Source organism: Loxodonta africana, chromosome 10 (genome assembly GCF_030014295.1).
Source record: "Loxodonta africana isolate mLoxAfr1 chromosome 10, mLoxAfr1.hap2, whole genome shotgun sequence".
Classification (NCBI taxonomy): Eukaryota; Metazoa; Chordata; class Mammalia; order Proboscidea; family Elephantidae; genus Loxodonta; species Loxodonta africana.
Genome location: NC_087351.1, coordinates 93,902,452 through 93,925,816, shown reverse-complemented (window position 1 = coordinate 93,925,816; position 23,365 = coordinate 93,902,452). Strand labels below are relative to the sequence as shown.

General features: G+C 39.5%; 1 protein-coding gene and 1 non-coding gene across 5 annotated transcripts in view; both read left to right on the top strand.

Moving 5' to 3' along the window:
• Positions 1 to 23,365, top strand: part of GTF2A1 (general transcription factor IIA subunit 1) — a 52,981-nt gene that overhangs the window by 9,301 nt on the left and 20,315 nt on the right. For all 4 annotated transcript variants that reach the window (XM_064292830.1, XM_064292827.1, XM_064292828.1 and 1 more), the window contains 4 exons: positions 8,024 to 8,228; positions 13,177 to 13,241; positions 17,944 to 18,019; positions 19,230 to 19,363. In XM_064292830.1, the coding sequence (XP_064148900.1) occupies positions 8,024 to 8,228; positions 13,177 to 13,241; positions 17,944 to 18,019; positions 19,230 to 19,363 (480 nt within the window). The remainder of the gene's footprint in view (positions 1 to 8,023; positions 8,229 to 13,176; positions 13,242 to 17,943; positions 18,020 to 19,229; positions 19,364 to 23,365) is intronic.
• Positions 9,269 to 9,412, top strand: LOC111750227 (small nucleolar RNA SNORA79). Its single transcript, XR_002785380.1, has one exon. It is a non-coding gene; the product is annotated as a small nucleolar RNA SNORA79 (small nucleolar RNA).

Here is a 23,365-nt window from a genome sequence, read left to right as displayed (position 1 = left end):
TCTTATTACAGAGGGTTTGATTGGCACGTGGCTGTCCTGTAGAGACAAATTAATAGAAACCAAGAGACTGATGATTGCAAATAGAGAGCAAAATATCTTAGAAAAATAATTCATTACACTGGAGAGCCCTCTTACAGCTGTAATAGAGACTGCATTGCGCTGCATTTTCAGGAATAAGTAATATTTCCTTTGAGATTTTGTTCAGTTCCTTTTCCCTTGTTGTCTTTATCTTGTAATGTTGTTGTTAGTTGCTATCAAGTTGATTCCAACTCATGGTGACTCCGTGTGCTATGGAGTAGAACTGCTCCATAGGGCTTTCTTGGCTGTCATCATTATGGAAGCATATCACCAGGGCTTTTCTTCCCCAGTACTGCTGGGTGGGTTTGAACTGCCAACCTTTAGGTTACCAGTTGAGTGCAAATCATTTGCACCACCTAGGGACCTTCACCTGGTAGTAGAGAATAGGGGTATAGAGGAGCATGTGATTTATCCTTCATTAGCATTCCTAGAAAACTGTCAACCATTATCTCTTCAAATACTGCCTTTCTTTCATTCCTTTTATCCTTTCCTTGTGGACCTCCAGTTAGACATAAGCTACGTGTTCATTTTATCCTCTTACATTTTTTAGTTCTTAGTTCCTCTACTACCATTCTGTGTAATTTCTTTGTAGCTTTCAGTGAACTAGTTTTCTCTTTTACTCATTGCCGTTGAGTTGAGTCTGATTCCTGGTGATCCTGTAGGACAAAGTAGAACTGCCCCATTGGGTTTCCAAGGCTGTAAATCTTTACGGAAGTATGCATCTTTCTCCCGTGGAGTGGCTGGTGGGTTCAAACTGCCGACCTTTCGTTTAGCAGCTGAGCACTTTAACCACTGTGCCACCAGGGCTCTTTGATTTTCTCTTTACCAATTCCTAATCTGTTAAAGCTGTCCATTGAATTTTTTGTGTGTTTTCAAAATCAAGTTTTTTATTTTCAGAAGTTCCATTTGGTTAACTTTTAAAATCTTATAAATCGTTCCTAATAGTTGCCCACTGCTTATTTATCTCTCTGATTTTATCCTTTATTTCTTTAAAACATTTCAGTAATAGTCATCGTATGTTGTCTCTGACATTTTCAGTAGCTGAAGTCCTAGGGGATGGGAGGAGGCTCTAAAACCATAACGTTGGATTGCCTACTGTGTTTGCTGGTCTTAGAATCTGGGTGTATAATTTCTTGACCTTCATCTGTTAACATCTTCCTAAGAGGACTTGCTTTGCTGATACTGAGATCCAGGGGGCGCTGCCAACCTGGGACCATCTATGCCCCTTCTTAGTTTTGTTGTAGGATGCAGAAGTTCAGCTCTGGAATGTTGCTGCTGCCCCAAGGTTTGTTATCCAAGTGACAGTGCTGTTATCAGCATTGCCTTGGGGGAAGCCCTTTTCCCCAACATTATTTCTTGGGAGCTGTAACATGGGGGGAATAGGTAGTAGTAGCATCAGAATGAGTCTGACATCAGGGGGAATAATGACCAGGATCAGCTCAAAGCTGATTCCCACGAGGTAGAGGTCAGACTTACCTCCACTTTTCAACCTTTTTACCAATTCTGACACCAGCTGTCCCTCCCACTGCATTCTCTGCTTCTCTACTGGATTTGATAACCTGTTGCAATGGCCACACACAGAACTGACAGACCATACTTAGTTAAGTGGTTTATTAAGGAAGTAACTGGGTACAAGTCAGGATCAAGAAGCATGTAGACAGAGTCTCCTTTCTTCAGTGTAGGACAGCTCTTTCAGCTCCTCTCGGCCATGCAGGCCTCCTCTCAGCCCCCTCTAGGTAAGCTCCTCTTGGCCCCCTCAGAAAATGCAACTCTTGACCTGACGTCTATCCCCACGCCCCTACCCCTACTCTGCTGCACCTGCTTCCCCCCGCCCCCCAGCCTGTCACCGTTGGCGCTCTGCTAGTGGGCCCCTCTGCCCCTCTTGGCTGTCTTCAATGTTACAGCCCTTAACCCATGTTATAGTTCTTTTAGGAGGTTCCTTGCCTCCTCTGCTGCTTCTCTCTTCCTTCTGCCTCTTTCTGTCTGAAAAACCTCTGTAGGGGTGGCTGCGCGCGCGCGTGCACACACACACACACACACACACAGAGTTAATTCAAGGCATGGCCCCTCCCAGTGGGGGGCCACCAACTGACCAATCACCTCTTGGTAGGCCACAGATACTTCATTTGTATAGTAGGCAGTAGTCACCTAGCTTGCATAGTCTATAATCACTTCATTTGCATGGATATATCAACCAATCCCTGCAAGATGCATATCAATCACAGGGCAGGCTGCAGCCTAGGGCCAGATAAAAAGTCAAGTTATTTACAGCTTGCCTAGGAAATGTCAGTCAACGTGGACAAACATAAATCCTCTGGGGTAGAAAACTAGGGCAAAGGTAACTCCTCAGAGTTCATTTCTAGCTGAGTATACTCCCAGGAAGCCATCAGTGAGGTAGTCTAATTATTTACCTCAGGGAGTAGACTCCGAATATACGTTGACAAGGCCAGTTAATAAGTGGTAGAGGCATGAACCTAGGCCTTTTGTCTCTCTATGCTATATACAATACTTACCTGGAAAAGAGAAGTTACCAGAGCTATGACCTGATCTTGGGTTGCTGATGGGTGGTACCTGAGCTGATTTTGAGGGGCACTTACCTGCCCTGAGAGTAGCAGTACAGTTTAGAGATAAGGAGTGTGGACTAGAACTGGGATTACGATGAGGCAGGCAAGGCCCATAGGGTACAAAATTTAAAGAGACATGCACTCTCAGGGTCGTGGTCATGGCTGGAACATCGGAGTCAGACTGCCTGGGTTGTATCTTTGTTCTGTCTGCTTTTAGTTGGTGATTGTGGGTAAGTTACCTAGCTCCTCTGTGCCCCAGCTTCCTTTTCTTTAAAAATAATGAGATAATAATAATGTTTGTCTCATAAGGTTATTGTGAAAAATGAGCATGTGATATGCATAGAAAGTACACAGTGAGAGCTCAATAAATGTTAACTGTTATTAGTCTGACATGATATACATCTCTGAATCATTTTGGGAACAAATGATAAACTTTCGCTATATGTAATTTCAGGGACCTGGCAAAGATGCTGAAGTAAGGCTGCCAGATTAAATAGCTCTACTGTGTTGGGGAGAAGGGAGTACTGTAGAAATCCGGAGGAAGAATTCTAATTTTCTAAGGAAAATAAATAACAATTTTAATATTCTTGGTTGTCTTTAAATAGTATGATTACTGCCACTAAAACAGTGTTAATTGTTTACTGTAAACAACTGATACTTATAAAATAGAATACGTCAATAAATAAAACTATATTAAAGATGAAGTTGAAGAGAAACTATAAACATTCAATTAAGTTGAACTTTTATATCATTTGATATAATAAGGTTAATAGTAAGTACTTGTGTGGTGTTATTTTTATATTCCTCACAGTAGCTAGAACAGTATTATGGCACTTCGTAAACGCAGGTTATCGGTGGGCTACCATCTCCCAGTTCCCACCCCACCCCAGAGCTGGAAGTGTGTGGGGCCATATTTGTCTGGCATAATGTCTAGTGGATGTGTCTGTAGCCAGGGATATTGTATTTTCTGCATGTTACATTTCCTGCAGGACTGTGCTGTGCAGTAGAGTTGTTCTGCCCAAAATATCAGTAGCTTCCTTACAGAGAAACACTATCGTAGAAAAATAATAGGTGTAAAAATGGTGTGGCGCAGGTGCATGACCTCCTCTAACTTTACAAGGAGGAAGGAGAATCAAGATCAGCAGCCTAAGGCTGATTCCTCTGAGGTGGAGGTAAGACTTACCTCCTCTCTCCAACCTTTTTACCAATTCTGACACCAACTGTCCCTCCCATAGCACACACTATTTCTCTGCCGAGTTCGATAATCCATTGCAACGGTGACACAGAACTCTCAGACAGTACGCAAGATGATGGGGTTTACTAGGGAAGTAACAGGTTATAGTTCAGGTTCCGTAATGCTCAGGATACAGTTATTCCACCAGGACAGTCTCTTCTTTGTCCCTTGGCCTCTGCCCCGCTTGGGCAATTGTTAAAAAGCTGTTTTAGCTCTGCTAATAAGTGCCCTTGGAAACTCTATGGGGGAGTTCTACTCTGTCCTATAGGGTCGCTATGAGTGGGAATCGACTCGACGGCAGTGGATAATAAGTGCCCAGAGGCACACCCCACTCAACCAGTAAGCCTCGGCCCAGAGGCACTCACCTCTACTTACATGAGTTGGCAAACCTAGCTCCACCAAGTGCATAGAGACACCCTACTCTACCAGCAAGCTTCCTGCCAGCAAGCACTCAGCTTTCTTCCCCCGTGGGCTGGGCCATCTCCTGCTGGTCTCCTGATTCTGTCACCACTGTTTCTCTGTCACTCCTTCTCGCCATCTTTGGTGTTATGGCCTGCTCACTCGCACTCTCTCTGTCTCCTGGTTCCAGGAGCTTTTCAGCACAGGGATTCTGGGTCCTCTAGATGTGCTCCACTCTTGGCTTTTCTTCCTTGTGTGTTGGTGAAATCCTCTCCTGTGGGATACTTCATTTTAAGCCTAGTGGATAGCAAAATTGACCCATCCCTGTGTTAGGTTCCATAGACCTTATTTGCAGGGACCTGCCGCAACACAGGTGCCATGAACTTTATTTGGGTTGTTAGCAAGCCATCTAATCCCCTTGGTGGGCCACAGTTAACTTTATTTGTATAGTTCCACCCAGTCACTTGGCTGGGAGTTATAAGACCATGGCAAGAAGGGCCATATAAAAATGATCCATTGCACTGTGATAGGGGATTTTTGTTTTGTTTTGTGTTTCTTCTTTGAAATGAATATTAAATGCCTGGTAAGTTCTTAGTTAAGTTCTTAGTTGTTTTTTTATCTCCTGAATAAGACATAGTCTCTGTCCTGAAGGAGTTCATACTTTTGTAGAGAAGGTAGGCTTTGTTTGATAAGCCCAAGAATAGAAATGTCTCTGAAGTATAGGGGCAGTAGAGTAGAGGGATTCATTGCTTTTACTTGTGACTTTGACAGTTGCATTGTTTTGTAAGTTGTGACTGCAAGATTGCCAGTCATAAGGTACAGACATGATACATGTTTGCTATATTCAGGGAGCTGCAAATAGTTTGGTATAGCTTAAAAAAAGGGTGCAAGTTATAGTGACAGTTGGAGAGGTAACATATGCTATACTAAGAAATTTGGTCTTTATAGTGTGACAAAAATTACCTGTAATGCTGGTTACAGTCTAGAGAGTCTGACTTGGTAGGGGCAGGGTGGAGCCCAGGAGTTTTCTTTTGTAAATGAGCATTCTAGGTTATTAGATGCATGTATGTAGTCTACAGATTACACTTTGCTATGGGTCCAGCTTTTAAGCAGAAGATGACATCATATTTGTAAATTTTAGAAATAAAAATTCAGAACAGTGTATAGTCTTGACATTTGCTTTTTAATTTGATTACATTTACAAATTCTAAACTGATTTTTTATAATCCACTAATGGATTGCAGTGGTTCTCAAGCTTTAGCATGCATCAGCATCACTTGGACACTTACTAAAGCAGATTTTGGGGATCCACCCCAGGTGTTGCTCATTTAGTAGGTGTGGAGAGGGGTCTGAGAAGTAGTGTTTCTGACAAGTTCCCAGGTGATCCTGATGCTGTTGGCTCTAGACCAAGTTTTGAGGACCACTGATTTGTAGAGGATCAATTGGAAGGAAATTTCCACGGGAATGAGGTTCTGTGAAGACAAGGATTTTTGTCAGGTTTGTTCACTGTCTGTTCTCAGTCCCTCTAACAGTATCTGGCACATAGGACATACTCAGTGATTACTTGTAGAGTATATAGCTTACTTCAGGGAGTACAGGAGCTTAGTCCCTACACTCTGCAGTAATACTGGTCGGAGGAGAGGACTTGAACTGAGGCAGTAGTAGAGATAGATTCAAAAAATGCTTCGGAAGGGAAGTTGACAGTAATGATAGGGCGTTGGAGGTGGATTCTGACTCCTCTGTGGTTCATTTGGGTGGCTAGGGGAGTAGTGATAGCAAGCACTTAGCAGCACATAGTATGTGTTTTTAACATTTGCTATCATCATGGAGGTCATTAAATTGAAGTGGTGGATTTCCGATTGAGGGTGATAAAGTGAAGCATTAAATTTAGAAAATTATGGTTTTAAAAACTATTTCCTAAAGCATTAATTACTTTTCGCCTTTTATTTTTGGCTCATAACAAGATAAGTTTGTTTTGGAAGGGGGAAAGAGATACAGAAGATTTAGGTGATAGCGAAGTGGTTTTTTTTTTTTTTTGCAGCCTTACTATATATTACATTCGTCGTAATGTGTTTTGTTCATCGTTGAAGTGCCTATTTTGTACTGTGTGCTGTGCTAGGTGCCCAGTTTACATAGATGAAATCACATAAAACTTGGGTTCTGAAAAAGTAGGGCTTTGCTTCCATTGGAAGAAACTAGCTGTTTTTAGTCTGGTATTTGCAGAAACTTAGAGTTACCATCTGTAGTTGAGTTTAGAGGTAATCTAATTCAACGTGTCCCCTTTTTTAGGTGAGAAAAATGTCAAAGAAGGATAAATGATGTATCTTAAAGGCCAGTTAGTCAAACCAGGACAAACTGGTTTACTGACTTCTGGTATAATGCTGTTACACAATTAATACCACCACCACTGATAATAACTAACATTTAGTGATCACTGACTTTATGCTAGCCTCAGTGATAAATGTTCTACACGACTGTCTTCGTTGCTATTATCTCTGTAGGAGTAGACTTCAGGCAGGTGTAAGTACTTGGCCTGCTAGAGGAATGATTGCCCTGGGAAATAAACCTTTAGTTTACTCTTCCAGTAAGCTGTCACGAATGTGCTGGAATTGTTACCAGTGTGTAGACATGAATCTCGAATTTCTAGAATGGCTGTAGGGGTCAAGAATTGATAAAAACCCCCGGGAGTATGGCAGAGAGCATCTTGAAGTATCCGATCAACACCTGAGATGAGTTAGGCAATATCTAAGAGCAGATCCTGGAGGAGAATACAAAGTATGTGTGGGTTTGCATGTATGCGTGTGCATGTGTGTACATACAGGCATGCACACGCAGCCCTTGCTGGTAGATCCTTGTGAACAAAATGTTGTTTCATTTGCATTTTCAAGGAACACTTTGTGACATTCTTAGGCAATTTTCTTACAGGGTTGAGGCTCTAGATTAAGTACTAAACCTAGTAGAGAGGAAATGTGTTAGGGAGAGGGATAGACTAGTTGCAGATATTTTCTTATCCTTCTTCCCTTTGTCTGCTGATTTTTTTCCCATCGTAGAACCAGGGTGACGTGAGAAAATGGAGGTGGTTAAGCGGTAAATGGAGGATTGCCAGTCCTTGGCATAATGGAAGAGGGAGGAAAATTTCAAGAAGTCTGGAAGACTGGCAAAAACCTCTTAGAGACCTTCAGACATTGTTTCTTATTCCTGTGTAGGATCGAGCACGTGAAAAGTTAGGCTTATCTAACTGGACGACTGCCTGTATAATGTTCCTCCTTGTTCTAATCAAGAAAAGATGAGTTTCTTCCATGTATGTTACTTAGAAGGCAAAAAATTTTGTATTAAGTAAAGATTTCCGTGAAAGTAGTTGAATAAACGTTTTTATGTTAAAAAGATAATTTTACACTACTGAAAAAAAAATGCTTATATGAAACTTCTAAATAATGCCTTATAATTAAAGAAATTACTGTAGATAATTTGTGGAAGATATAAAAGCAAGCAAATAAAAATTTTCTTCAGAACTCTAAAGTAACAAAATGTGGTTTGGTATTTTAAAAATTCCTTTTCATTATTGTTTACACTTAAATAAGAATTAGAAGAGATTGACTGATTTTGTGGCTGGACTAGTTTTGAAAATGGAAGAATTTTGTAAACATAAAGACTAATAGTAAGCAAAATGTGTTTTGTTCTATGTCATTATGTCCAGAGTCATCTTCTGTGACTTCCGCTTAGAAATGTGTGTTGTCCTTTCCTTTAGTTATGGGAGAATAAGCTAATGCAGTCTAGGGCAGTAGATGGATTTCATTCCGAAGAGCAGCAGCTTTTATTGCAAGTTCAGCAGCAGCATCAACCGCAGCAGCAGCAGCACCACCACCACCACCACCATCAGCAGTCTCAGCCGCAGCAGGCGGTGCCCCAGCCGACACAGACCCAGCAGGTCCTTATTCCTGCTTCACAGCAAGGTGAGACTGGATTTGTTTTCCTGCTTGCAACTTGGAAATGAAATTCGTACTTTGGAAAGAAGGGAACTATTCTGGGTTTCTTGAATCTTGTTTTTAAGAGGCACTTTGTAAACAAACAAAAAATGCTGATTTTGTTCCTCTTTTGACTGGCAGAATGTGTGTGTGTAGGTAGGTAGATCTATAAAATGTGGCTCCTATTGATGAATTTTTAGTTTTTTATATAGTAATGTCAGAGAAGTAATTCATGAGTTGAAACCCTAAGGTAATACTCAGATACGTTGTATTAACGTTTTCTTTTGAGAAGACTGTGTAGTGGATTTTGTAAAATCAGACCGGCAAAGGTTTAATTTGTAAAGTTTCAGTATTGTATACTGTAAAATAGTGATCTCTACCTGCTTTATGAAACTGGTATAGTCATTCAGTATGTTTGAGTTTTGTAAATATGTCTTAAACACTGGAAGATATACTTTGGCAATGTGAACACTCAATCTCATAGTAATTTATGTAAGTCTAAATTGACCGAATTATATTTATTTATGTGAAGAGGGAGTATATTCATATTTTAATATTTATGTGAATTTGATTTATAGATAAGAAAAGACTAGTTGATTGACTGTGTCCATAGTGCTTTCTACTATGGAAAACATTTTATAAATGTTTCATTGAGGCCTTGCAAAGGCTTTGTGAAGTAGCTCTTAACTCCATTTTACAGCTAAGAAAAATCTGGGACATGAAAAGGCTAAGAAACTTGATCCATTATTTATAACAAGTATTTTCTTTGGCGACAGACATTCAGTTATAAAACTACTGGACATTCTAATTCAGTAAATCTTTTGAATGTTTATTGAAGGTAACTGAGAAATTTACTTTAAAGCATCCATTTAGTTACCTGTGTCATCTGAGAATACATGTAAGACTTAAAATTGGTAACGATAGACAGTACACCTTGTTAGGTTATTTTACTGTTTATATCAGGTAAGACTTTTAATATTTGATTTTAATCTGTTCCTTGCATTCAGTAATACCCTTTTAGTTTATTTTGATGACTGTTCCTCCTATTGCCTTCAGACCTGGCACTAGGATTTTAGGTCATCATAGATCAAAATGTGATTTTCTTCACTCAGAGAATATTAGGATAATGGGATTATCTGTCTATTCTCTGAAATTTGTGGAATCAAACAGCTCCTTTTACACTTACGTAAGATTGCCATTATTTCTGATTTGCATTTAAAAAAAAAAACTTTTGTTGTGCTTTAAGTGAAAGTTTACAAATCAAGTCAGTCTCTCACACAAAAACTTAAGTACACCTTGATAGATATTCCCAATTGCTCTCCCCCAAATGAGACAGCCCGCTCCCTCCCTCCACTCTCTCTTTTCATGTCCATTTTGCCAACTTCTAACCCTCTCTACCCTCTTATCTACCCTCCAGGGAGGAGAAGCCAACAACATAGTCTCAAGTGTCCACCTAATCCAAGAAGCTCACTCCCCACCAGCATCCCTCTCCAACCCATTGACCAGTCCGATCCCTGTCTGAAGAGTTGGCTTTGGGAATGGTTTCTGTCCTGGGGCAGTAGAAGGTCTGGGAGCCATGACCTCCGGGGCCTTTCTAGTCTCAATCAGACCATTAAGTCTGGTCTTTTTCGAGAATTTGGGATCTACATCCCACTGGTCTCCTGCTTCCTCAGGGGTTCTCCGTTGTGTTCCCTGTCAGGGCAGTCATCAGTTGTTGCTGGGCACCACCTAGCTCTTCTGGTTTCAGGCTGATGTAGTCTCTGGTTTATGTGGCCCTTTCTGTCTCTTGGGCTCATAATTACCTTATGTCCTTGGTGTTCTTCATTCTCCTTTGATCCAGGTGGGTTGAGACAATTGATGCATCTTAGATGGCTGCTTGCTAGCATTTAAGACCCCAGATGCCTCTCTCTAAGGTGGGATGCAGAATGTTTTCTTAATAGATTTTATTATGCCAATTGACTTAGATGTCCCCTGAAACCATGGTCTCCAGACCCCTGCCCCTGCTACACTGGCCTTCGAAGCATTCGGTTTATTCTGGAAACTTCTTTGCTTTTGGTTTAATCCAGTTGTACTGACCTTGCCTGTATTGTGTGTTGTCTTTCCCGTCACCTAAAGTAGTTCTTACTTACTACCTAATTACTGAGTACTCCTCTCCCACACTCCCTCCCTCCCCCATCTTGTAACCATCAAAGAATATTTTCTTCTCTCTTTAGACTATTTCCTGAGTTCTTTTAATAGTGGTCTTATGCAGTATTTGTCCTTTTGCAACTAATTTCACTCAGCATAATGCCTTCCAGATTCCTCCGTGTTATGAAATGTTTCACAGATTCATCACTGTACTTTACTGATGCTTAGTACTCCATTGTGTGAATATACCATAATTTATTTATCCATTCATCTGTTGATGGGCACCTCAGTTGCTCCCATCTTTTTGCTATTGTAAACAGTGCTGCAGTGAATGTGGGTGTGCATGTATCTGTTCGTGTAAAGACTGTTACTTCTCTAGGATATATCCCAAAGAGTGGGATTGCTGGATCGTATGGTAGTTCTATTTCTAGCCAAATCGATTTCCAAAGTGGTTGTACCATTTTACATTCCCACCGGCAGTGTGTAACTGTTCAAATCTCTCCACAGCCTCTCCAACATTTATTGTTCTGTGTTTTTTGGATTAATGCCAGCCTTGTTGGAGTGAGATGAAATCTCATTGTAGTTTTGATTTGCATTTCTCTAATGTGCTTTTCCTCATGTATCTGCTAGCTGCCTGAATGTCTTCTTTCCTGAAGTGTCTGTTCATATCTTTTGCCCATGGGTTATTTGTCTATTCGCAGTTGAGTTTTTGCAGTACTGTGTAGATTTTAGAGATCAGGCGCTGATCAGAAATCTCATAGCTAAAAACTCTTTCCCAGTCTGTAGGTAATCTTTTTACTCTTTTGGTGAAGTCTTTGGATGAGCATAGATGTTTGATTTTTAGGAGCTCCCAGTTATCTAGTTTTTCTTCTGCATTCTTTATAATATTTTGTATACTGTTTATGCCACGTATTAGGACTCCTAATATTGTCCCTATTTTTTCTTCCATGATATTTATCATTTTAGATTTTATATTTAGGTCTTTGATCCATTTTGAGTTAGTTTTTATGCATGGAGTGAGGTATGGGTCTTGTTTCATTTTTTTGCAGATGGATATCCAGTTCTGCCAGCACCATTTGTTCAAAAGACTGTCTTTTCCCCATTTAACTGTTTTGGGGCCTTTGTCAAATATCAGCTGCTCATATGTGGATAGATTTATGTCTGGGTTCTCAATTCTGTTCCATTGGTCCATGTATCTGTTGTTGTACCAGTACCAGGCTGTTTTGACTACTGTGACAGTATAATAGGTTCTAAAATCAGGTAAAGTAAGGCCTCCCATTTTGTTCTTTTTCAGTAATGCCTTATTTATCCAGGGCCTCTTTCCCTTCCATATGAAGTTGGTGATTTGTTTCTCCATCTCATTAAAGAATGTCCTTGGGATTTGGATTGATTTGCATTTTTTAAAGTTGATGGAAGTAACTTGTGATTATGAGAACTATCAAATCAGGAGAAAAAAACTGTAGATTTTCAAAAAGTAGATTTTTTTCACCTAAATTTTATTTACTGTTGTTGAGAATATATACAACAAAACATTTATCAATGCAGCAGTTTCTGTATGTACGATTTAATGACATTGATTACATTCTTTGAGTTGTGTAACCATTCTCACCCTCCTTTTCTGAGTTGTTCCTCCCTCACTAACAAAATCACTGTCGCCTAAGGTTCCTATCTAATCTTTCGAGTTGCTCCTGTCAGTTTGATTTTGTGTAGGTGGTTCTTAAAAGAGCATAATGCTCAAGGCAGACCTTTTTCACTAGTTAAGCTAAATTGTTGTTTGGTTTCAAGATGACTTCAGGGGATATTTTTGGTTTAAGGTTTAAAGATTATCTCAGGGCAGTAGTTTCAGGGGTTTGTTTACCCTTCATGGCACCAGAAAGTCTAGAGCCCATGAGAATTTCAAGTTCTGTTCTACATTTTCCCTCTTCTGATCAGAATTATCCTATGGAATCTTTGATGAAAATGTTTAGTAATGGTAGAGTACCATCCACTTCTGGTCTCACGGCAAAGGAGGCATTTGTTCATCGAGGCAATTAGCCACATATTCCATAGCCTTCTTCTATTCCTGAGTCTCCTTCCTCTTTTGCTCCAGGTGAATAGAGACCAAATGTTGTGCCTTGGGTGGCTGCTTGTAAGCCTTTAAGACCCCAGGCACTACACAGCAAACCAGGAGGTAGAACAGAAGCACTGAACACATTATTAGGCCATGTAACTGGGGTGTCCCATAAAGTCATTACCCTAAACCTTCAAACCAAGGAACCAAATCCCATGAGGTGTCTGGTTGTACATAAGTAGCCTCAGCAGCTGGTCTTTTTTTTTTTGGTCATTGTTGCAGATAGATCTATAATATAATTTTTGCCAATTCAACTTAAAAAAATTTTTTTTTTTTAGCTCATTCTTAATGGGTTAGCAACTCCTTCCAATAATGGCATAATTCTATCAGTAAAACAGTTACTGCTGAGTCAGCAAGACAAGGTTAAATTATGTTTGAAAACATGATTCAGAAAGCACAGAAATGTGTATGTTTAGGTGTTACAGTCCTGCAGTGTAGAGAATGAATCTAACTGTCATATTTCTAAGTTCCCTGGCATCCTTAGTATCTTTTCTATTCATGTTTTCCAGTATACGGTGAGTATATCACAGCAGTTATTTGCCATAAAAACTTAAAATGTTCTGAGATACCAAATGATTGATTACATTTGAATGCAGAAAATGTGGAAAACATGGAAAAAGAAGCATTGTGTAGCTTTTCTGTGATTATGAAATAGCCTCCTGTTTCCTTATTTGCATGTGTGCCTGTGTTTTTTTGTAGCCACAGCACCACAAGTTATTGTTCCTGATTCTAAGCTAATACAACATATGAATGCATCAAACATGGTAAGATTCAGAGCTGAGCATTTTGGCTATACTTGTTTTAACTCACATTGTGACTATGCCTAGGTATGTTTATTAACAACATGAAGTTTATTCAGGATGTGAGCAAAAACAGCATTTTTTCTTAGTTTCCTAAGTACTAGATTTTGCAGCAGATCTAAAGTTTAGCTTGATACTTAAACATTGAAGTCAGTAAAAATAAGCAGTGTTCCTATTAAAAATATGAAAAGAATTTGATGCTTTGTGGGAGCAATTTCATCCTCTGCTGTGTTTGGTAGGGGGACCCACCAGAGTAGTTATGCCATGTATAGTTCTTTTTTTAGAAGATCCATTAATTTCCAGAGGCTCAGTAAAGCTAAGAATTAAAAGCTTTTTGAAAATGAAACAAACTGGATAGATGAAGATGACTATTTTTAAGATTCAAACTTGAAAAAACTTTTGCTGTGATCTCACTGTAGTATAGCCTAATAAGTTTTATTAAAATATGTAAAAGGTATACATTAGGCTTTTGATATTTCTGAGAGATTTCACAGGTCCTTCGATTTTCAAATATCACTTAGAGTATATATGCCCCATCAAACGTACTGAAGTATAACTAAAATTGAAAGAAAGCCATCTTTTCTTGTATGCTTAAAGTTTTTTTTTTTTTTTTTTTAAATAAGGCAGTAAAACAAAGTCTGATTAGAGTAGCTGTTCCAGCAAATTCTAACAAGTGGCTCTTCCTTATTCTGTTTAAAATATAGAGACTATTAAAGTCTCTAAGGAAACCCTGGTGGCATAGTGGTTAAGTGCTACGGCTGCTAACCAAAGGATGGGCAGTTCGAATCCACCAGACACTCCTTGGAAACTCTATGGGGCAGTTCTACTCTGTCCTATAGGGTCGCTATGAGTTGGAATCGACTCGACAGCAGTGAGTTTGGTTTTTTGGTTAATGTCTCTAAAATCTCTGACATTTCATTCTTAAATTTAGCCAGAACTTAAAGCTAAGAATCCTTATTTTTAGAAATATCTCATAGTTTATGTAAATAATGCTAACAATGAGTTTTTTGTTTTCCTCCAGTTCCAGATTTTTTTATTAAAAAAAATCATTTCTGTGTGAGTAATGAGTTGTGAACCACAAAGCTCATCTGTAATTTCTATAACAGATAAAACAGGGTTCACCAACTACATAAGTGACTTCCTTCTACACGTATCAGCCATACAAATTCATACCTTGGCGGAATTCCAGATTTCTTTATGATTTTCCGAACTGCTAGGGAATTACAAAAATTGAAGTTTTTAAATTGACAAGTATCAAAGATTTCTGTTTGTACTTATAGTTCAAGTTATGAGAATCAGTTCTTTTGCATGAAAATCACAAACTCCCCTGCCTGTCATTTCTCAGAATAGTTTGTTATCTGAAACATTTCCATTTCAAGTCTGAGGCCTAAAATTTCTTTCTAATCCCTCTCCTTTAAGCCTCGCCTTAGGATCCCTACTTCAGCTGGTGTTACTAAAACTGTTTCCCAAGAAGGAACCCACATCATTTAAAATCAAATTTGGTAGAATCACCAGCAGTGGGCCCATCTAATTTCAGACAATTTTAAATATTGAGGGAGAACCTTTTGAACTGAAATTGTGATGAAAGAGACTGGGCAGAATCAGTGGCATATCTCTGATCGATTAGGTCTCATTGATTCTAAGTTGCTGTTGAGTAGACTATGATTCATGGTGACTCCATACGTCAGAGCAGAACTGTGCTTCATAGGCTTTTTAGTAGCTGAGTTTTCAAAGTAGATTGCCTAGGCTTTTTTCTGAGGTGCCTTTTTCTGGGTAGACTCAGACCGCCAACCTTTCGGTTAGCAGCCGAGCATATTAACAGTTTGCACCACCCAAGAACTCCCATTGATTCTAAAGAACAACATATTTAAACAGATCATAGGCCAGAGACTTCAATAAAATGGATTAACATTTATGTATATTTCAGCATTGTGATATTTTCATTGTTTGCTCCATGTTATTTTACATGTTGTGAAACATAGTCAAGATAGGCTCTTTACCAAGAAAACTTTTTTGTTTGCATTATTCTTGATTCAAAGAAATCTGTTAAACATAGTTTTGATTTTGCTGGTGGTTCTGTACGCTTTGGAAATGAACATATTGAAAACTTAGTGATTTTATGAAAACGTGAGATCCCCATTGCCTTTGTGTCAATTCCAAGCAATAACAATCCTATAGGATAGAGTACAGCTGCCTCCTAGGGTTTCCAAGACTCTAATCTTTATAGATGCAGAAGGCCACATCCTTGCTCCCACGGAGCTGCTGGTGGGTCTGAACTGCCAACCTTTCAGTTAGCAGTGGAGTGCTTAAGGACTGAGCCAAATGTGAGATAGTGATAATGTTAGATGGAAAGCTCTTTCAAGGAACTTATAATACAGGAGGGAAACCCTGATGGCGTAGTGGTTAAGAGCTACAGCTGCTGACCAAAAGGTTGGCAGTTGGAATCTGCCAGGTGCTCCTTGGAAACCCTGTGGGGCAGTTCTCCTGTGTCTTGTAGAGTCACTAGGAGTTGGAATTGACTTGATGGCAGTGTTTTTTTTTTTTGTATAATACAGGAAAGGAGCACTGGTGGCACAGTGGTTAAGCACTAGGCTGCTAACTGGAATGTAGGCAGTTTGAACCCACCAGCCGCTTCATGGGAGAAAGATGTGGCAGCAGTCAGCTTCTGTAAAGATTACACGTTTGGAAACCTTATGGGCAGTTCTCGTGTGTCCTGCGGGGTTGCTGTGAGTTGGAATTGATGGCAATGGGTATAAAACAGGACCTTATCAAAGCAGTTTTACAGTTTCTCTTTATGAAATGATTGGTCTAATTTATTATTTATGTTTGGGTTATTTCTTAAAAAACAGAAAAAATTTCAGTAGTCTTTAAAGTGTGTTGAGTTATGATACATCACTCAACAAATGCTTATTGAGCACCTTGGATATGCAGAAGGTATGCATGTGATTATTGTGACATCTATGCCGTGTAGATCCATGGGGGAAAGATTGGACAGTTTGCCTCAGGGATCCAAGAAAACCTTATGAGGCAGTTCTGCTCTATCACATGGAGTCACTATGAGTTGAAGCTGACTCGACCACACCTAATGACAACAACAGCAATGCACTATAGACACTACTATGTCATTTTGCCAGCAGAGGAAGATCTATTACCTTATGATACAAGATCAAAAAAACTAAACCAAACCTGTTGCCGTCGAGTCGATTTCCGACTCACAGCAACCCCTATAGGACAGAGTAGAACTCCCCCCTATGGTTTCCAAGGAGCGCCTGGTGGATTCGAACTGCTGATGTTTTGGTTAGCAGCCGTAGCTCTTAACCACTGTGCTACCAGGGTTTCCTGATTCAAGGTAGGCACTTAATATTCCTAAATAATATTTCTCAGTAGTAAGTGATTGTCACTGTGTTTCTTAAACTTAAATTTCCTTTCATTTGCCTATATAGACAATATTTATTTTAAATTGGATAATTGTTTCCAGTGTAAAGATGGATGGATCTGGTAGACTAACTGAATTCTGGCAGCATAGTGGGAATTTCAAGCTCAAGATGTAGGAATTACTTAAATATATTCTTGGAAAGCTGTACCTAGCCCCTACACCAGATAGTAGTTGTGTCATTAACCCACTTTAGTGTAATTTTCCAAGTTTTGTTGACTTCTCTGGCATTAGCATCTGCAAAGCACAATTTTCCTTTCTATACTCTTACACAAACGTGTTTTTCCAAAAATTTATAGATTAGATTTGAGTATATGAACAGTTGATTGGATAGTTAAAGGGGGGGGGATTAAAAGGGAGGGGGGAAAACTAAATATAGTTATATAATATAATGAGATACATGGAAATATGTAGAGCACAGGATAAAAATTAGTGTATAAAAGAGGTGTAATTCTTTTGGAGGAGGGTAAGGGGAGAAGAGAATTCTTCAGAAATAGTAAATCAAGAATGTATCCTAAATATAAAGAAATTCAGAGTAGAATCCCACTCACATCTTCATAAGTAAATGGTCAGATGCAAGCTCCATTTTAAAATATAGAAATAAAAGTTTGCAACTTCTCTTAAGATTTTGAAGGTTTTTTGGTACTAATACAAATGTTTTTAATACATTCCACTTAGAATATAATATCAATATTATAGTTTTTTAATCTCTTTTAATATGGAATCTTAGAAGAATTGTCAGCCCTACTCCCAAGCTCTAGCTTCTGATACAGGGTTTTCTTAAAAGACATATGGATTCTAGTATAAATTTAAAAAATGAAGAATTCTAAAACGAATACATATCTTTGTCTCATTGCATTATTGGAAAACAAGGAATTGTGGGTAGGGAAGCAAAGAATGGGAAAGGAAGTAATGAAATAGTTATTTCAAAATGTTGTGCAGCGTTGTTGCTAACGTGGGTGAGATTTCCTTAGAGCACCTCCTGGGGTGGAGGAGGACCAAAACAATTACATCGTTTTATTGAATTGATTGGCATAATTAAGTACCTTATTTAGGCTTTGCAGTCTTCGTTGTACCATTTTTAAAAATAGGATTTAGCCTTATTAGAGCTATTCATTGTAGTATGTACTAAAACAATAAACTTCAAATGCTATTAAAATAGGCTGAAGATAAACTGAGCTGCTATTAGGCACATGGGTGATTTTGAGTTTTTTTTTTCTTCTTGATTTTTAGAGTGCTGCTGCTACAGCTGCCACCTTGGCACTCCCTGCAGGTGTAACTCCTGTTCAACAGATATTAACAAATTCAGGTAATTGGGAATAACAGAACAGTGAATTGAACCATCTGGTCTTCATCGTTTGTCTTTATTAAAAAATAGAAAATCTTAATATTGTTTTACCATTTGGTATAGGTTATTAAAATAACATTATTTGAGGGCTGTAGCACATTCAACTGTAAATCATTGCTGAGGATGCAGTAGAGAAGGTGAGACTTAGTACTTCAGCTTTTGATCCTTGAATGAGGATTTTATTTATTGAAAGAAGTATGATTTATGATTATATAGAAACATGCATTTACTTAGGTTTTTGCTAAACATGTTTAATATGAAAAATGAGTTAAAGGATCCTCACTTGAACTAATTGGTGATATCAAACTAAATTCTACAGACTGCTAAGAGCAAATTTATATTATTCTGTTACATGTAGTAGCTCAGCGTAGATTGACAAGAGACCAATGTTTATTTACCCTTTGATTTTTTTGCGTGTTTATGTTTAAAGAATTTATTTACGTAGATGTCAAGCATTCTCCCTATAATCTCGATTTTATAGTTTATGTGTCAAGCAAAGCTTACCAAACCAAGCCCTATGTTTGTTAATTTCTCATTTTGTGAAGAACAAATTAGTGACTTGTCATGCTACATAATTTACTGAGATATAATTGTTTACTTTTTAATTAATTCATGATTCTGGGTTATCTAAAGCAATATTTTTTTAGAGAAATTTGGTTTTACACCTATAAGCCAGTCATATAGTGTTATGTGGCAGTGATAATTGGTTCAACAAACTTTTACTGCTTTTAAGCAATTTTGAAGGTAATATCTTGGTTCAAGATATTAAATGAACTGTTACGTTTTCATTTCTTTAAAGCTTTAAAAATGAAGAGTGCCTGAAACGTCTGGCCTTACTTCTCTCATGACTTCTAATGTGCTAGCAAAGATAACTTAAACTTTTAATCAAATTTCATAATCCGTTGTTAAACCATATTGGAAAACAGCGAAGTAAGTATAACACATATGGAAAAGAAAACATTTTAAGCAATGTATTTGAACCTGGAGGGTAGTCAGGGAAGGTGAGGATTATAGTTGGTGTGGCAGATAGCCCTTAATAAAGTTGTTCAGCTTCTTACTTGATTATTTCTAGGGCCTTTTGGTGGTTTGATATATGAATTCAGTTATTTTGAATTATTTTGAAATTGTTAGCGCTGAAATAGTGACTGGAAATACATCCTTTCCTCTTCAGGCCAGCTTCTTCAGGTGGTCAGAGCAGCCAATGGTGCCCAGTATATTTTTCAGCCTCAGCAGTCAGTGGTTCTGCAGCAGCAGGTTATACCACAGATGCAGCCCGGCGGAGTACAAGCTCCTGTTATACAGCAGGTAAAAGGATCTACGATCACCACGGGGTTCTTTTTTCTTCCTTCCGTACAAACTCCCTGAGTGGTTCGGCTTTTCCAGTGGCTTCATCTTAAATTCTTCTCCAGTGCTCCATATCCCACTGTCCTAAATTCCTCATACACACCTCACAGCTTAACTCAAATTCAACATGTTTAAACTTAAATTGTTACCCCTTCTCATTTTTCATCTTTTCCCGAACCACTCTCCATCCAGCCTCCTCATTCAGCAGTCACTCGACAAGCGTTAACTAACTGGCTGTGAATCATGGTCTTTGCAGGGGGCTGGGGATTTAGGAGTGCATGAGGCAGGCATATCCCGATAGTTTCCTATTTCCTGGAATAGGGCGATTATAGACCTCCCTCTCCTTTACCGCCGGTATCCAAGGTATCATGAAGTCCAACCAGTTCTTAATAGTTCTTTGTTTTACTTGACATGTTTGCAACTAGTTTTTTTCCCCCTCTTGTTTATGCTCTCATAATTTCTCACTAAAGTACTGTTTTATCTTTCTAACTGATTTCCAAGCTTCTAGTCAGGTACCCCTCCTAACCTGAGTGCCACTCTTTTTATAGAGTCATTTTTCTAAAAATGTTAACATCTTTTAATAAATTCCTATTGGAAAATGTCTAAACTTGTCAGCATGGTTTATAAGATCTTTAGGATCTTGTTTCTTTGAATGTCCCAGGGTTAATTCTTGCCATGTTTCTGAAGTTGTTACGTGCTGCAGGTTTTGTTTAAAATCAAGGTTAATATTTGCACCTACTTATGGGCCAGGTGTTATACTGTTGCACTGTGAGGACAATGATGAAAGAGGAATCGTTATTTTCTTGGGGAATTTTGGTACTTCACAGAGTACAACAATGTCAGTATGACAATACAGTGATAGAGGTAAGATTAGAGGAAGAACAGTAATCCAGCCTACTTACAGCTTTCCAAAATTATAAGTTGCTCTCACTTCTGGGTTTCAGCTGATGTCATTCTTTTTTTTTGAATGCTGCCTTCGGCCTTCTTTCTAGTGCCCCTCTCTACTCTCTCTAAACAAGTAAGCAAACCAAACAAAAAAGCCTGCATTTTCTTAAAGCACAAACACAGATTCAGATATTACTAGGAAGGTGTGATGGTTAAGATTGTGTGTCAGCTTGGCTGGGCCATGAATCTCAATGTTTATATGTGGTCACTCTTTTGGTGGAATCTGCTGTGAGTAGCCAGTCAGTTTAAAGGGAGTTTCCTTGGAGATGTGGCCTGCATTCGAATATAAGCATACATTCTGGATTTTTGCTCACTCTGCATCCTGTGGCTGCATCCAGTTTGCCTGACCTCCAGTTCTTGGGACTTGAGCTATCAGCTTACCTGCTGATCTTGGCCTCGCCAGCCCCTGCAGCTACATGAATCAGGAGAAGCCTGGTGGTCTTGCCTGCCAGTTGTGATTTTCACAGCCTGTGAACAAGAGTCCTGCTTTCCAACCTGCTGCTGCTGATCTTGGGTTCCCCAGCCCCTACAGCTACGTGAGTTGGGAGGAGCCTCTGTCCTAATCCGTGGACTTGGCAATCGTGTGAGCTGTTTCTTTGATAGAAACCTCTGTCTGTATGTGTACACATTACTGGTTTTGTTTCTCTAGAGAACCCAGCCTAAGACATTTGGTACTGAGAGTGGTTCCAGAGAAACAAAATTGTAAGGATGTTTCCTAAATTGGTTCTCAAGTCAAGCTAGTCTTACAGATGTTGACTTTGCTTCCAGCAGTAGAGAGGGCACGGCTAATCCATGGTGATGGTGGAGACACAATATACAAAATATCAGCACCAGTAGATGAGGTATTGATGAAAGGCAAGGCTCTGGGTGAACACATGTGTGGTATCTTTCTGCAGTTCTGTCGGAATGAGAAGTATGAGGAAGCTGGTTGGTTGGTCCTACTTGAGCTAGATGAACTGGTGAAACAGAGATGTTCTCAGGGCTTTAGAATGAAAGCTCAAGTGCAGCATAAATGACCTCAAGGCTGTTACTTGTGCTTTGAAAGGAAGCCTTATTTCTTGTAACAGAGCTGAAACTGCCGAAAACTAAACCCAGAGCCTTATTGTAAGAGTGGCTGAATTACGATGCCAGTTTGCCAACCTCGAGAGGTGCTTGAAAGTAAGGGCATTGATTGGGAAGAAATGGGGTCCTGAAACTTGGGATGGGGACATACGGGCAGATGATCAGCAAGCTGGGAGTACTGAGCCCCTAAATTCCATTGAATCATTCCTGCCAGCAGAATTACTCCCATCTGAAGAGATTACTTCATGTTTGTTGGCTAAACCACCCTGCCCAAAAACACTGTTAGCTCCTCTGTTCCCATCTAATGAGATTAGCCCTAGCCCAGCTGCCTCTAAAGAGCCCTTGTGTGAGTTATTGCCTGGAGCATCACCTGAGGCAGATGCTTCACAAGACATGCTGAATGTTCTCAAGACAGTTCCACACTACCAGTTCTGGCTTCCAGACCTGTAACTAGACTTAAGCCCGAGCGAGCCCCAAAAGGTGAAGTCAAAGTGTGATCCAGGAGGAGGTACACTACACTCCAAAAGAACTGCTTGACTTTTCTAATATGTACAAATAGAAACCTGGGGTATATGTGTGGGAATGGCTATTAAGATGGATCAGTCTGAGTTTATTGATATAGGTCCACTAAACACAGATTCTTCATTTATTGTTTCAGCTCAGGAAGTTAGGAAAGGATCTAATAGTTTATTTGGTTGGGTTGCTGAAGCATAGATTACACAGTGGTCTACACTAAGTCAAATTGATGTATCAGACCTACCTTGGTATAGTGTAGAAGAAGGTATCCAAATTGGCATGCTGGAGTGGATTTATCAGGTTAGACCCACAGACCCACACAAGTGGAGTGCCCAGAGGACACATCTTTTACCACAACTGTGAAGAACAGATTTGGAAGGGAGCTCCAGCGTCCTTGAAGATGACTGTGATTGCTGTTTTGTGTAAATCAGATTTGACAGTTGGAACTGCCCTAACTAAATTAACACACCTAACTACAATGGGGTTGATTAGACCCTCTGGTAGTAGGGGCCAAGTGACTGCACTCAATTGACAAAAGACAAGATGGGCCTGGTTACAGTAATGGACAATGGAGTCAAAGCGGTAATCAGAATAGTCTGACTTGTATGGACTTACAGTGTTGGGTGCTTAGTCGTGGTGGCCCCAGGAGTGAAATAGATAGGAAATCTGCTAAATATTTACTTGATCTATACAAACAGATGAATTCTAGGTCAGGTGAAGAGCAGTCTAGCTTGAATCACCAGAATAGAGAGTCATGGTCCTGCAATCAATTTCCAGATTTGAGCGAGTTTAAAGACCCACAACCGCTTGAATGAAGGGGAGGCCAGGCTTGAGGAAGGACTCCAGTACACTGCCAAAAATTTTTACTGTTAATCTTTTTCCCAGCCTTCCCCAGAGGGATCTTTGGCTTTTTGAGAATTACTGGATACTGGCTCTGAATCGACACTAATTCCAGGAGACCCAAAATGTCACTGTGGCCCACCAGTCAGAGTGGGGGCGTATGGAGGTCAGGTTATTAATGGAGTCTTGGCTCATGTCTGTCTCACAGTAGGTCCATTGGATCCCTGAATCCATCCTGTAGTGATTTCCCCAGTTCCAGAATGCATAATGGGAATAGATACACTCATCAACTGGCAGTACACCTTCATTGGATCCCTGACAAATAGAGTAAGGGCTGTTATGTAGGAAAAGCCAAGTGGAAGCTGTTAGAACTGCCCCTACCTAGAAAAATAGTAAACCAAAAGCAATACCGCATTCCTGGAGGAATTGCAGAGATTACTGCCACCATCAAGGACTTGAAGGATGCAGGGGTAGTGATTCTCAGCACATTCCCATTCAGCGTGCCTATTTGGCCTGTGCAAAAAACCCATGGATCTTGGAGAATGACAGTAGATTATTGAAAACTTAAACCAGGTGGTGACTTCAATTGTGGTTCCTGTT